At 36.9% G+C, this 14,478-nt stretch overlaps 1 protein-coding gene across 2 annotated transcripts; it reads right to left on the bottom strand.

Annotated features, from left to right (window-relative positions):
- Positions 1–1,820: 1,820 nt before the first annotated feature.
- Positions 1,821–13,707, bottom strand: LOC100913621 (cytochrome c oxidase assembly protein COX18, mitochondrial). 2 transcript variants are annotated; one of them, XM_031944112.1, is made up of 6 exons: positions 13,279–13,707; positions 9,136–9,236; positions 8,388–8,551; positions 7,543–7,667; positions 4,707–4,814; positions 1,821–3,441 (listed from the first exon to the last, which is right to left on the bottom strand). In XM_031944112.1, exons 1-6 carry the CDS (start codon positions 13,618–13,620, stop codon positions 3,268–3,270), a joined length of 1,014 nt encoding a protein of 337 aa, XP_031799972.1. In that variant the 5' UTR covers positions 13,621–13,707; the 3' UTR covers positions 1,821–3,267. The 2 variants fall into 2 exon arrangements, with proteins under 2 accessions (XP_031799972.1, XP_031799973.1); XM_031944113.1 differs by having other exon boundaries at positions 9,136–9,240; positions 13,279–13,463.
- Positions 13,708–14,478: the final 771 nt, after the last annotated feature.

Genomic DNA, 14,478 nt, shown 5'->3' with positions numbered 1-14,478 from the left:
ATTTAAACCAGATCTCACAAAAAGGCTCAGTATTCATGCACTGTATTTATTTAGGTGACATAATACATTTTAAACATTTCCAAGCACATTACAGAAATTGTCTCATTTGATCTTCCTCAGGAAACGAGCTTAAAGTCTTGCCAAGGGTCACACATTTGGCCCCTCATAAGTGCCCTTACAAGGTTTATGGTTTTCCAATTATCTCAGCTCAACACTCCAATTGTTAGTCATTGTCATTACCTTTTTGTTTTTACTTCAAAAGAAGGAAGCAAAGTGCTCTTATGTTTTAATCAAGTCCAATTGCACTCCTCCTAGCACCAGGCACACACCCTCCCTAATATTTTATTTACAATATAGTTAGCATTTCCTGGTGTTTTATTTATTTTTTTTTATTAAGCATTTTCAGTATCTTAAGATCAAATCTCTCTTTTTTTTTCCAATTTTTTTTTTTAATTTAATAGCCTTTTATTTACAGGATATATGCATGGGTAACTTTACAGCATTAACAATTGCCAAACCTCTTGTTCCAATTTTTCACCTCTTACCCCCCCACCCCCTCCCCTAGATGGCAGGATGACCAGTAGATGTTAAATATATTAAAATATAAATTAGATACACAATAAGTATACATGACCAAAACGTTATTTTGCTGTACAAAAAGAATCAGACTCTGAAATATTGTACAATTAGCTTGTGAAGGAAATCAAAAATGCAGGTGTGCATAAATATAGGGATTGGGAGTTCAATGTAATGGTTTTTAGTCATCTCCCAGAATTCTTTTTCTGGGCATAGCTGATTCAGTTCATTACTGCTCCATTGGAAATGATTTGGTTGAAGATCAAATTTCTCAAAGCTGATACCCTTATAGAGAGGTCAAAACTCTAGTTGTATGGTTGTAGAATCAGAGACCTAGGTTCAAATTATGGTCCCTCTACCTACTGGCTAGTCATGGAACTGTTCTGTACCTATTTTTTCCAACTGTAAAATGGAGGTAACAGCATCCATCTTCCCAGAGTTGTGGTCAAAGAAGTTAATATAAAAATGCTTTGCACCATTAAAGTATTACATTAATCCCAGTTATTATATTAACTACTACCATTTTCTATTAACAAACTTGTTAACATCCAGATCCTGCAGTGTGTAGCCAACTTAAAAGCCTAAAAGAGGGGCACATCAGAACATACTGTGAAATAATTTCAGGCTTTATTTTGCACATCAGGGTTTACCAGAGCTACTTACTCTAGGGACTCTAGAACTGCTAGAACAAAATCAATTCCTAGAACAAAACCCCCAGTTTATCAAAACCCCTAAGATCAACAACAAAGAACAATTAATCAGAAAGTATTTAAGCATTTTTTTTCCTGGTGTCAGATATGGTTTTATGGAACTACCAATGGTTATGCCAGGTCCACAAAGGTATAACACAAACCTTCCTTCCACAGAACTTTCAAACCAGAAAAGGGCAAAGTCAAAATGTTATCAAATATTTGAAGTAATCACTTGGCAAAGGAGTAAGAAAAGGGGTGGGGGAAGGGAATCTTCCAGGAAGAAGGGATAATCATGTCAAGTACTAAAGTCAGACAAAAATCATCACAGTAATAGATGAGTAAAGGCAGAGAAAGAGAAGATGGAATATTAGACTTGTCAGTTGTATGCAACATAAGCAATGAAGAAAAGCGGGAGAAAAAAATTAGAAAGATACAATGAAGCTAACTATGGAAGTACATTGGGGTCCATCTGGATTAGCTCTTGGGAGGATTTCAGGACCAGCCCGAGACTTTGGTCTTAGTGGAGGAGTGATGAAGCAGAGACCAACGTGGGATGGTCAAACATGGAGTCCATTTATTTCAAGTTCTCTCAGTCCCTAAATACATTAGTACAATTATACCACTATAGCACACTGAGCATAGGCTAACTATAAGCCCCCTGCTATTAATATGAATGTCTCTTTTACCGTATCTCTATTTGAAGTAGAACACAAGTTGTCATCCCCCCTCCCCAACTTTTCAGAAAGAGTGAGACATACAAGGGGAGATGAGAGCTGAACCAGACATTGTCTCATACCTCACCCAGAGTTCCCCCACTGTCTGTGGCTCTCGACATGGAAGACCTTGGAGTGTTGGATAATGTGTTCATGTGATAGGAAATGGAGGGACATATTTTTAAATGGGAGTAATAACAGATGGTGTGTTGGAAAGATAATGAAAAGTGATATGAAGAAATTAGGAAACGACTGCATTGGAAACAGGAAGATTAATACAGACAATGACAAAAAAATCTGATCTCTCACCATGTCAAGTTAATTTAGATCTAATAATTTCTTTTGGGGCAAATTTTAGCATCCTAGGTTTCTCCGCCCCTATACCTCTAACTTACTTAGAACTCATTAGGAAAGAGATGTAAAGCTTCTGTTAAACCAAGTTAAAATATAACTGAGAAATGTTAATAAAATGCAATGTATAAATTTGTGGTTTTTTAAAAGTCAATGTACAGCTCTCAGGAATGCCTATTTGAGTCTAATACCACTATACTCAAGTACTCTAATTTAACCCCAATTCTAAACCCTGAGTAGTCTAATAACCAATTGGACATACTTGCTCATTAATAAAATGATCTGAACTAGAGGATAATTCTCTCATTCTCTTGATGGCTAACATTTTCTCTGTTCTTTCCTCTTCTTGAAAAAACCTAAGTTATTCAACCTTTCCTCAAAGGCAGAGAACTTCCAGTAGAATTTACTCCCCTCCTTGGCATTTTAATGGAGACATCCAGTTTCACTGAAGCATGAAGAAGAAAACACCAACTGATTCATTTCAGTGAAGATTTGAGTCATGATTCCATTCCAGGTTAGTTTTCTTATAATTTTCATAACTATCTCATTCAAATAGCATGCAGTTGGTCTCTCTGCAATTATTACCAGTTAATATGTCAACAGAAACTTTTTCTTTATAGAAGTCATTACTGCTTCAGATTTGTGGGATTTATTGATACTTCCCTTTTGTAATTCAGGGTTTTAATTGTTTTCTGACAACTTAGCCAATTCCACCCACTCATCCTTCAAATATAAAACAAATTATGTTTCCATGATCCAATCACCAAATCTTAATCTGCCCACTCTTCACTTGTCTAAAATACAAGTGTCATATATTACAACAGCATTTTAAAGCCCAGCTAACTGCACTGTATATCACAAAAAGAACTATTATCAAGATCTTAATCTTCTATTTTTCAGTGATGGGACAGTCAGATTTTTTCCTAGGGAAGAGATCATTTTCTTAAAAAGAATCTGGCACAAAAGGCAGCAAAGAGGTCCTTATAAGGAGTGTCTGACTGTGATCTTGTCTGTGGTATGCGGCAGAGCTGGCGAAATCCTGGGGAACGCAGCAGCAGGTTCTGCGAGAGGCCTAAGAAGCTGGAGCAGAACCAATACAGAGCAATTGACTGAAAAGAGAAAACAGACACAAGCATCAGCACCAAGGAAACCATGGACAGCAAGGACACATGCCTCTGCTCCTTTTGGGACAGATTGCTCTGTCAGCTACCAAGCCTGTATGGTGGTCACAGAGCTGGTGCTTTGTTCAGTGTCTGCCCCACTCATCCATCACCAGACTTGTCCCTTCTACAGGATAAGTCCTCAGGAGAGCCCCTTTCCCGCCCACACCATCTCTTCATTTCAGAAGCCAAATGGGCCAGCCACACACTGTCATCTGGCACCAGTCACCCTGAGGCGAGCCCTCATTGGCATTATTTACCCTTTCATGGTTCTCTTCAGATATTTGAGCTGCTTTAAGATGAGGGACTATTTTTTCCCCTATTCGTACCCCTAATACTTAGCATTTCTGCTTCTTATATAAGAAACCACAATAAAACAATGACAAATGGAACCCAAGTATTTTTTGATGTAAAGAAGTACTAAAAAGGAACACAAATTACTCTACATATAATGGCCTAATGTCAGCTATCAACATCATTAAATTTGTATTTTGGTCAAATATATTAACTAATCAATTAATCAAAAACCATTTATTGAATGCTCAGCATTCTCCTAGAAACTAGGAGGGGTAGAGAAGTCCAATTTTTGTCCTCAAAGACTTAAACTCAAATGGAGAAACAAGCTCCAAACTCAGAAAGCCACATCAAATATTAGAATATACTTAATGCATTTTATGGTGAAATACTAAATTGTTTTTATAGTTTTATCACTGAAAGGTGGTGGTATGTAGTACCCATAGGGAGGTACTCAGTGTGAGGAAGTGGGGTTCCAGTCCTACCTCTGGACAAGAATATTGCTTGGGGTACTCAGCAGAAACAAGGAGTTTCATAAGAGATGAACATTAATGTCAGGAGACAGTGTTTTCTCTCAGGATCACCTTATACAAAGAAAATCACAATCCCCAAATTCTATGGTTTAGACTTCAACTGATTTGGGAGTTTAATGAACTAATCAATAGTGTAAGCAATTATGATGGGCAATTCAACATTTATGAAGCAATTACTATATGTAAGTTGCCACATCAGTTGCTGAGGATACAGAGAGGGAGAAGTTGAGATCCCTAGGAAATAGCCATATAGATTGAGGAGAAAATAAAGAGGTCAGACTTTACACAACAGGTGAGACTTGAACTGGGCTTCTTGTGATTTAATAAATACTATATCACAAAAATATACGATATGCTTAATAGTTGGATAAAATTCAGATTACTTACTGAGGGTACTGTTGCAGCAATGGGAATCATCAACACAGATATTCCACGAGTAAAATGTGTGATATACTTCTGAAAGCGGGACATTTTAAGTTTTTGTAATGCAAAAATCTGAAGGGGAAGAAAATATTACACACAGTGACATAAAATCAAATTAGATAAATTTTTACTACAAACTGAATTTTGTACCTTTTAAGAAAAGTTATTAAATTTTTAAAACTTGAACTCAATTCTTTGGAAATCTATCATTATAGGAAATATATTCAATTAGTTACCCCTCTATTTAAACAATAACAACAAAACTTGTTAAACAGTTATCTGTAATTTTTAAATAGAGGATTCTGATGTTACTGTTAAGTAGGAAACTATGGCATCTAAAAAGCTCATGATTGAAAAATATCACTGCTGTAGCATCATTAGACATAGAGTTGGGAGGTAGTCATGAACAGATTTATGTAATCAATGAGAATGTGTTTGCTTCACTGACTCCCCTCCCCCCACCCAGTTCTTTCTCCTGCTCATTCTTATACCTATCTGCCTATGCTTTCATCTATCCTCTTAAATGATGGCTGATGTTCAATAAAAACCAGTCCTGCGTATGGCAGTCAATTTCTGTTGAAAAATTTTAAGCATGACAGGGATGTACTTAAGGTGGAAAAGTATAATCAGTTGTTTGCAACTGGGGCTGTGGAGCAAGGGAAGAATCAGGCCTGAGTGATTTAATCTGTGTGTGAATGCTAACTTGGGATGATCCTATTTCCATAATCTGAAAGTAACCTTTGCGGGAAGGTAATTTCTATCTGCTTCTACCTAATGTATAGTGCTGTATAAACACTTTGGAAATATGGCATCAGTTCATTTAGTTAAACTAATGAATATAGATTTAATTATTTTCCAAAGCTACCATAAAGAAAGTATAGTATAGTGCTGTATAAACACTTTGGAAATATGGCATCAGTTCATTTAGTTAAACTAATGAATATAGATTTAATTATTTTCCAAAGCTACCATAAAGAAATAATATTCATTATTTTTTATTGATCTTTATTTTTACTCAATTTGCTTTTCAAATATTATAACTGACTGTTAACTTTCCATAAGTGTACAAATATATATTTTATGTGAATTAACTTTTCTCCTAGATAATCTGACTGCTTTGTCCTAACAGTTTTTATGTGTATGAAAAAAATACAACTGATCTATTTAACCCATTTTTGTTAGGATTGCAGTAATAGAATTAGTCACCTAAAAAGAGGCTAATGATTTTTAAAAACTAAGAATCTCAACACCTAGTATAACATCATATTTTCATTATGATAAAAGTTGAAAATTCTTTTATACATTTTTATGTAATTGGAAAAAAATGATTTCCATACCACAGCTTTACTTTCCTTTCTCCTGTTTAAAACATCTACATATGAAGACATAGAGACACACATAAAACTATTCCTTAAAACTACTGCATAAAACAATGCCAACACAGGGCTAAAACCACATTTTAAAATGTGTACTTTCATAGACATACATACAATCACATACATACAGATATAAATGGAGATGTTTATTTATACACACACCAACATGCACACACATATTACATCAGTGCCTTGTATGAATAAACAGACTGAATGTCTACAAACGCGCTCAGATTTTTCCAAAAAAAATTTTTAAAGAATCTTTTTAATCTTAAAATGACCCTTGACATTTCTTACTATCCTTACTCAAACTGCTTTCTCCAAGGTCACCCATGGAAGAATTCCTCAACCTCAGCAGCTTTTACTTCTCTGGATGAACGTTATTGGTTACCCACTCATCCCAATGTGTCTCTCTTCTTGATACTTTCACAGTCCTTTCCCATGGTACTGCTATCTCATTTGCACTTTTGTCTGCTTTTCCTTTTCTTAACTCTTTAATGGGCCAGTTTCTCTAGATTGAGCCTTTGCCTATCCTTTTCACACTCTTTGCCTCTGAAATTTCCATGAACTCCAAGGGCTTCCACACAGAGGTATGCGCTAGAGCCTACAGCCACTAGACTGCCTGGCCACCTCCCACCTCAAGCCAAGCTGGTAGTCACTAGATCATAAGAAGAGGCAGAGGAAGGGTCTGGCTGGTCGAGGACTCCACAGTAGGAGTTGCACTTGAGCCTTCTTCCTTCTTCCAGTCCCCAGGTCCATCCCTACCCCAACAACCTACTATATCATTGCAGTATCTTGGAAACGACAAATTCCCCTTTTTGTTGTCCTGCTTAAAAGCCCTTGATGGCTGGCTGCTTTCACTCAGATCTTACTTCCCTTCCACTCAATCTAGTTTCAAAGCCACACTGCCTTTTGGGTGTCTTTAAATTTGGTATCTGTTACAGTCAGTCAGGGTCTCTCCTCTCTTTACTATTACTGACTTCTCCGGGGGCGAGCTGTATTCCCCATTTCTCTAGTTCAGTAGAAGGGGCTTGAAGGCTGACCTACTTCATACTGTCTTTGTTTTCCCAAGGCCTATGTATACTTCAGACAATGCATTCAAAGTACCCTCTAAACCCTGAAGTACTACATAAATGTGAGTTAGCAATATCATTATGTATCTTATAAACATTTCTTTAACTGATTAGTGACCTACTAACACCCTCCATGTACATTACTATTTTTATGTCATTATAAATTGAAATGATTTTATGTCACAGGCAAACCAATATTTTAACAAAGCCTGTCACCTGGTCTAACAACTGAACACACAAATACACACACAACACAGAGTTTGCAAGGACTATTTTTCTACTATGCAATTTCTCCTCAATGTACATTTAAAAATGACCAAAAAAAAAATTTCCTCAGTCTAAACAAGTTACCTCTACTATTAACAAATTGAGAATTCCAAGTGAGACTGGAAGAATCCATGTGGAGTCAAGCACAGTGAGATCAGGAAACCACAGGACTCCACCTGTTGAAAACTGTTCCTTAATAGAAAAGTCTCCTGAAAAAGACATGTTATATTTTTACAAATTGAAATTATAATTCTTATGAAAGAAGAAACTGAAAACATATGAACTAATGACTACATGATTCCTTAAAACCTGGCTTGCAGATATTTCTCACCCACAATTAACCACTTATTGTCCAATTCCCCTCAATTCCCTACACTAAGGAAGGAACCTGGTTTTGATTTGTTAGGAAATTGTCATGCACTGTTATTTAACAAATCTAAATGTTCAGAAGTTTGAACCTTTGTTTTTTCAGTCATTTCATAGTTGATAAATCTCATGAACTATCATGACATAATTTGGGAAAACAGCAGGCTTTTGTTTATGCCAGTTCAACAAGGTGATATTCACCAAGAAGGAATCATGTTCATATAATTTACTGAATAAATCCTCCCTAAACAGCATGGCACCCGAGATCTACATTATTCCTTGAATCATAAGACAGAACTACCTCTTGATCTAGGTATCTTTATAGCATTGCTCCCCTCTAGGCACAGCAAAAACACCTAAAATAACCCCCCAAAACCGCTGCCTTATGTACACATATGCTTTAGAGATTTAAAAGCATCTTGTATTACCAACAGGACATGAGAATTAATATTCATAAATCATGCAATAAATAATGTTGTTACTTATCATAAATTTAAACATTTTTTCGTAAAATCAAAAAAGGAAGAGTACTTTGAGGGAAATCATTTTTTAAAAATTATTACCTTCTGAATCTGTTATCCCTAGACTGAAGTTTCGTAGAGCAACAGACATAAAGATCCACATTGGTATCTGAATCCATACTAGCAGAGTGGCTTTGAATGGATGACAATTATCCCGAATATACAGTTCTGAAACAATCTTCCTCATGCTGTTCAGGTAAGTAAGCCTGAATGAAGGAGAAAAGAGAAGAAGGAAAATCCCTCCCCAAAAAGTAATTTTAAATTAATTTTAAAAAAAATTTCTACAGTAAAACAACAAGCAAAGAATAAGTTAGCGTCTCATATCTAGAGCATAAGCTAAGTTTATTCCAATATTTGGCTTTTAGGCTAATGTAAGATGCTATATAGTTTCCTAGTCTTCTATTGCCAGAAATTCCATAAGAGACCATTCAAATGTCAACTAAGTCATTTCATTTAAAAATCTTAATAATCCATTTAATTTACAGAAAAGTTTATTAGTAACCTGTTATAATTGATGGGAATAATATTGCTGTTAAAATTCATTAATCTGATTTAAATTATAATAAATATTATTTATAAATAAAAAGATACCCTAAAGAAACTATTATTCTTCAAAAAAATTATTAAAATATGTGAAAAGTAGAACATTTTCCTGGCAAAAATATGAAATATTTAACAATAATTGCAAAGGTCATTCACACATTGTGTTCAAAATTTGTCTTTTTTATAGTCTGCAAAGAGTTATTAAATTAGTATTTACTCAGTGTTTCCAATGTCCCAATTATCTTACCTAGTTACTCTTTTTGACCATCCCAAGTTTTTTGCTCGAAGTGCAATGTCATAATTAAGATTCTTGGCAATTATTTTTATTTCTGGCTGCAAATTTTCCACCTAGCTAAAAAGAAAGTATAATTTGTTATGAATAAATTTAAAACTTTTATCTATAGTCACTTGTGTTTTTTTCTCCCTCTAAAATGTTCATAAACATTGCCCATGCACAATCTTAGGCCCAACACAAGAAAGGTTAATATCCTGAGATGATAAAAAATAATCACCTCCCAGAATGACCAGACATAAAATAATGATTAATGAACTGATTTCAACATCAAGATTTCTATAAGAATTATTGTCCTTGACCTAATTCATTATTTTTAACAATGCCCATTTTTTTTCTATTATGGAATCAATAAACATGAACAGAAGACTGTATATGAGCTGTCAACATTCACCATGTTTTTAAAATCTGTATTAACTCCAAGATGAAAATACCAAAATTGACCCGCTTATCTGTGTCTTCTTCCTAATTTCGTTCTGCAGTCTTTGTAGATGTTTTTCATGTTTTGCTGATGCTCTTCATTTGGGCTATTGCTATTACCACCTGTTTATACTACCTGAAATAAAATGAATTCTGGAGAGAATTCATCACACTCCACACCCCACACACCCCGAAACAAGTAAGTATTGCCAAGCAAAGCAAATTCATATATTGATCACTATTTGAAAACTTGTCTCACTATGTACTTCTAAGTCCACTATCTCTTTGCAAATATGTGGGAAAACATGAAAATAATGTCTAATAATAATAGAGTTTTAAAGTTTACAACTTTAGTCATTTAAAAAAAAGTTAAAAATTAGTCTTCTGGAGTCACAATTCATTACTGCATTGATAAAGAGTAGTCAATTCTTTCAAAGATTGTTTTTTTTTTCCACATTACAGATTGTAAAAATTGTTCTCTTGATTCTGCTCAATTTCACAGAATTTTCTGGGAACATTCGCCTTTACAATTTCTTAAAGCACAACACTCTTCCACCACATATAGACCACTTTGCTTGCAGACCCTTATTACAACAGAGAGTACTTACTAGTTTTTCTATACATGGATCCCTTTCCATTTTTGTTTGATCTCTTGAGGGTATATGCCTAGTAAAAGTATGAGTGGGTCAAAAGGCCCACAGTTTAGCTGCTTTTAAATACAGCCCCAAATTGTGTTTCAAAATGATAAATACACATTTATTTGTATAAATACACAGCTCCACCAATAATGCATTAAGTCTGGCTGGTTCCCCCCTTTTAACAATTGCTGTCTCCCATTTTTGTCTTTGTCAATCTAATATGCAAAAGGTGGAATCTCAGAGCTGTTTTAAGTTACTTCTTTGTGTGTGTGTGTGTGTGTGTGTGTGTGTGTGTGATTTGGGGCAATTTTAAAATATAGTTGTTAACAGCCAGATTTACTTCCTTTGAAAACTACTTAGAAGGGGAATCTCTTGCTAAGTGAAATGAGCAGAACCAGGAGATCATTATATACTTCAACAACAATACTATATGAGGATGTATTCTGATGGAAGTGGATTTCTTTGACAAAGAGAAGATCTAATTCAGTTTCAATTGATCAAGGATGGACAGAAGCAGCTATACCCAAAGAATGAACACTGGGAAATGAATATAAACTGTTTGCATTTTTGTTTTTCTTCCCGGGTTATCTCTACCTTCTAAATCCAATTCTCCCTGAGCAACAAGAGAACTGTTCGGTTCTGCACACATATATTGTATCTAGGATATATTGTGACCTATTTAACATGTATAGGACTGGGGGAAGGAGTGGAGGGAAGGAGGGGAAAAATCGGAACAGAAGTGAGTGCAAGGAATAATGTAAAAAATTACACTGGCATGGGTTCTGTCAATAAAGTTATTTAAAAAAAAAAAAAAAAGAAGAAGGGGACTCTCTTCCCAGATTTCCCATAAAGCAGTAACCATTAAAACAATTTGAAACTGGCTATAAAAAAACCCAAAAAGTCAATCAATTAAACAGATTCTGATACACAACATATAGAAAAAAAAAAATAAACCTAATAATCTTGTGTTCAATTATCTCAAAGACCCTTTTTATTGGAGTAAAGAGAACTTGCTATCTGATAAGAACAGTGATAGCAAAAATCAGGCTTAGATCAAACTATATGTGCCATATATCAAGAAAAACTTCAAAACAATGCACAACCTGCATATGTGATCACAGAATAAAACAAATTAGAGGAAAATGGAATATATAATTAAGATATATAGACAGAGGAATGGTTTGTGATCACAAGAGATAAAATGGACATTTTTGACTACATACAATTAAAAAGCTTTTGCATGAATAAACGCTATGCAGCTAGATTAGAAGGAAGCAGAAAGGTGGGGAAAAATTTTTTTACACCCAGTGTTTTTTGAGAAAGGTTTCATTTCTAAAATATATAGAAAACTGAGTCAAATTTATAAGAATATAAGCCATCCCCCAAATGATATTTGGTCAAAGGACATGAACAGGCACTTTTTAGAAGAAATTACAGCCATTTATAGTCATATGAAAAAAACACTCCACATCACTACTGATTAGAGAAATACAAATTAAGAGAATTCTTTAGTAACACTTCATACCTCTCATATTGCTAAGATGACAGGAAAAGAGAATAATAAATGTTGGAGGGATTGTGGGAAAACTGGGACACTGATGCACTGTTAATGGAGTTGTGAAGTGATCCAACCATTCTGGAAAGCAATCTGTAACTATGCCCAGAAGACTGTAAAATTGTGCATACCCTTTGATCCAGCAGCGTCTCCACTGGGTCTGCATTTCAAATCATAAAAAAAAGAAAAAGGACCCACATGTGCAAAAATTTTTGTAGCAGCTCTTTTTGGTAATGGCAAGGAACTGGAAACTGAGTGTACACCCAATCAGTTGGGAAATAGCTGAATAAGTTATGGCATATGAATGTAATGGAATAAAATTGTTCTATAAGATATGATGAGCAGGTTGATTTCAGAAAAGCCTGGAGAGACTTACATGAACCGATGCTGAGTGAAGTGAGCAGAATCCGGAGGATTTTTTACACAATAACAAAATTATGTAATGATCAACTGTGATGGATTTGGCTCTCCTTAACAACACAATTCAAGGAAACTCCAATAGACTTGGGATGGAAAAGAGTATTCACATCCAGAGAGAACTATGGAGACTGAATATGGATTGAGGTGTAGTATTTTCACCTTTTTGTTTATTTGCTTCTTTCTCATGGTTTTTTTTTTTTTCCTTTTGGCCTGATTTTTCTTGCATAACATGACAAGTATGGAAATATATTTAAAAGAACTGCTCACATTTAACCCACATGAGATTACTTGCTGTACTGGGGAAGGTGAAAATCTGGAACACAAAGTCTTACAAAAATAAATGTTAAAAACTACTTATACGTGTATTTGGGAAAAAAGAAAAGGTTTCTGATATTTAGTTAATAAAGATGATGACCAATTTGAGATGTCAAATATCTATATCTAAATATAAAATAAGTTTTTCAACAAACAAATCCAATGAAGCGAATACTGGAATGGAAAAACCAGAGAGGGAAAAATCTTTGCAGCCAGTTTTTCTGATGACCTCATTTCTAAGAAACTGATTACAACTTAAGAAAATAAGAGCAATTTTCCTACAGAGAAAATACAAGCTGGAAGTTCTAAAGGGGTGAAATCCAAACTACTAATTGCTATCGTTTTTAAATACCCAATATCACTATTAGACAACCTCAAATTAAAACATCTCGTGAGATTCTACCTCACACTCAACTGAATGGTGAAGTTGACAATAAAATAAAAATCGGAGGGCTTTGGGCAAAGTTACAGTGATTAACTGCTAATGAAGCTGCGAATTGGTACATCTGTTCTAGAAAGCAATTGTGAACCGCGCCCTTAGTTGTTATATTATAATGTGTATACTCTTTAAGATCCGCGCGCCAATATATACGTATAGCCAGAGGTAGGAGCTTGCGCAGGGGCGGGGCTCGAGGCTACACAAAAGAGCAGCAGCCGCAAGAAAGCGGGCTCGATCCCCGCAGGAGGCGGGGCGTGGTCGAGTCTGCGCACTGCAGCGGGGTCCATCCAGCTCAGACTCTCCCTCCTTACCTTAGCGAGGATGTAGTGCTGGTAGGCGGCCAGCGGCAGCGTGACTGCGCTCCTCAAGGCTGCGGTGGTGACGACAATGCTGGCCCACCACGGCAGCCCGGTGGCGTTCTGCGCTCCCATTAGCACTGCCTCCGCCCAGTGGGCAGGGGCTGATGAGGCTAGCGTTTCGTACCAGCCCCCGACCCCGATTGGCCCCGCGGTGGCACCGTAGGCACAAACGGCCATAGGCACAACGGGATTTTGGCTGCCCAGAGTCCCGCTTCGCCCTGGCGGGTAGCCCTTGCTTCCTAAGAGGAAGGGTAGGAGCCGCTGCCGCAGTTGCTGCCGAGCACCGCACAGCATATTGGCCAACAAGAACTGTTCACCCTCAAGCACCTAAGGAGTCCCCTCTACTTCTTCCGGGGCAGAGATCAAGCAAGGAATCGTGGGCCGCCAATAGGCGGAAGTTCCGCAGTCCGCTCACGTGACGTGAGAGGGCAGACCGCATCTTCGCGCAGGCGCAGTACTAGGGAAGGGGGCCGAATCAGCCCAGACCCGGAAGGGTTGAGCATAGTGATGGGCACGTGGGGTGAATTAGAGCCCAGGTTGGTTTTAGGGAATTTCGGTTCCGCCTGTGTACGCAGAGCTCTTTTTGTTTTGGGCAGAGAAAAGGTCCTGAGTTGGTTTGCTAAAGGGTTTCGAACGTTGTTGGTGTTTCCTTCATTTTGCCTACACCTCCGAGAACAAAGCCTTTATTAAGCGATTGCTTTTTGGTGGAGACTTATAAGAAACACCTCTTTTTATTGTCTTTGTTTTTCCCATTTTCGTAGTTTGTTATCCCGGGAATCCATGTTATAATGGAAGGGGAGAAAGGGATCGTAGTCCTGGGGCTGCCGCTTCCCATCCAATGACGATTTCCCCTTATAATCTTCGAGACCTGCTCATTCTAGCGTCTGCCTTCCCCTCTCCCCCCCCCCCCCCCCCCCCCAATAAATGACTAAAATGTTTTTGCGCAACTGTTTGCCCAGTAGATGGCGCCTGAAGTTTTTGCCTCTCTTTGTATCCCCGGCGCATAGCACTGACCCGGTCACAGAGCAGGAGCTTAACAAGTGTTTCTGCAGGCTTTTGAGTTGGGAGCCTACCCAAACTGATGCAGATAGGACGACTGACCATAGGGTAGGGAACTGGGGGCAAACTCAACCCCACCGAGCTTTTTTTCTT

The sequence above is a fragment of the Sarcophilus harrisii genome, chromosome 6 (genome assembly GCF_902635505.1).
Source record: "Sarcophilus harrisii chromosome 6, mSarHar1.11, whole genome shotgun sequence".
NCBI lineage: Eukaryota > Metazoa > Chordata > Mammalia > Dasyuromorphia > Dasyuridae > Sarcophilus > Sarcophilus harrisii.
This window is presented reverse-complemented; position numbering and strand designations above follow the sequence as displayed.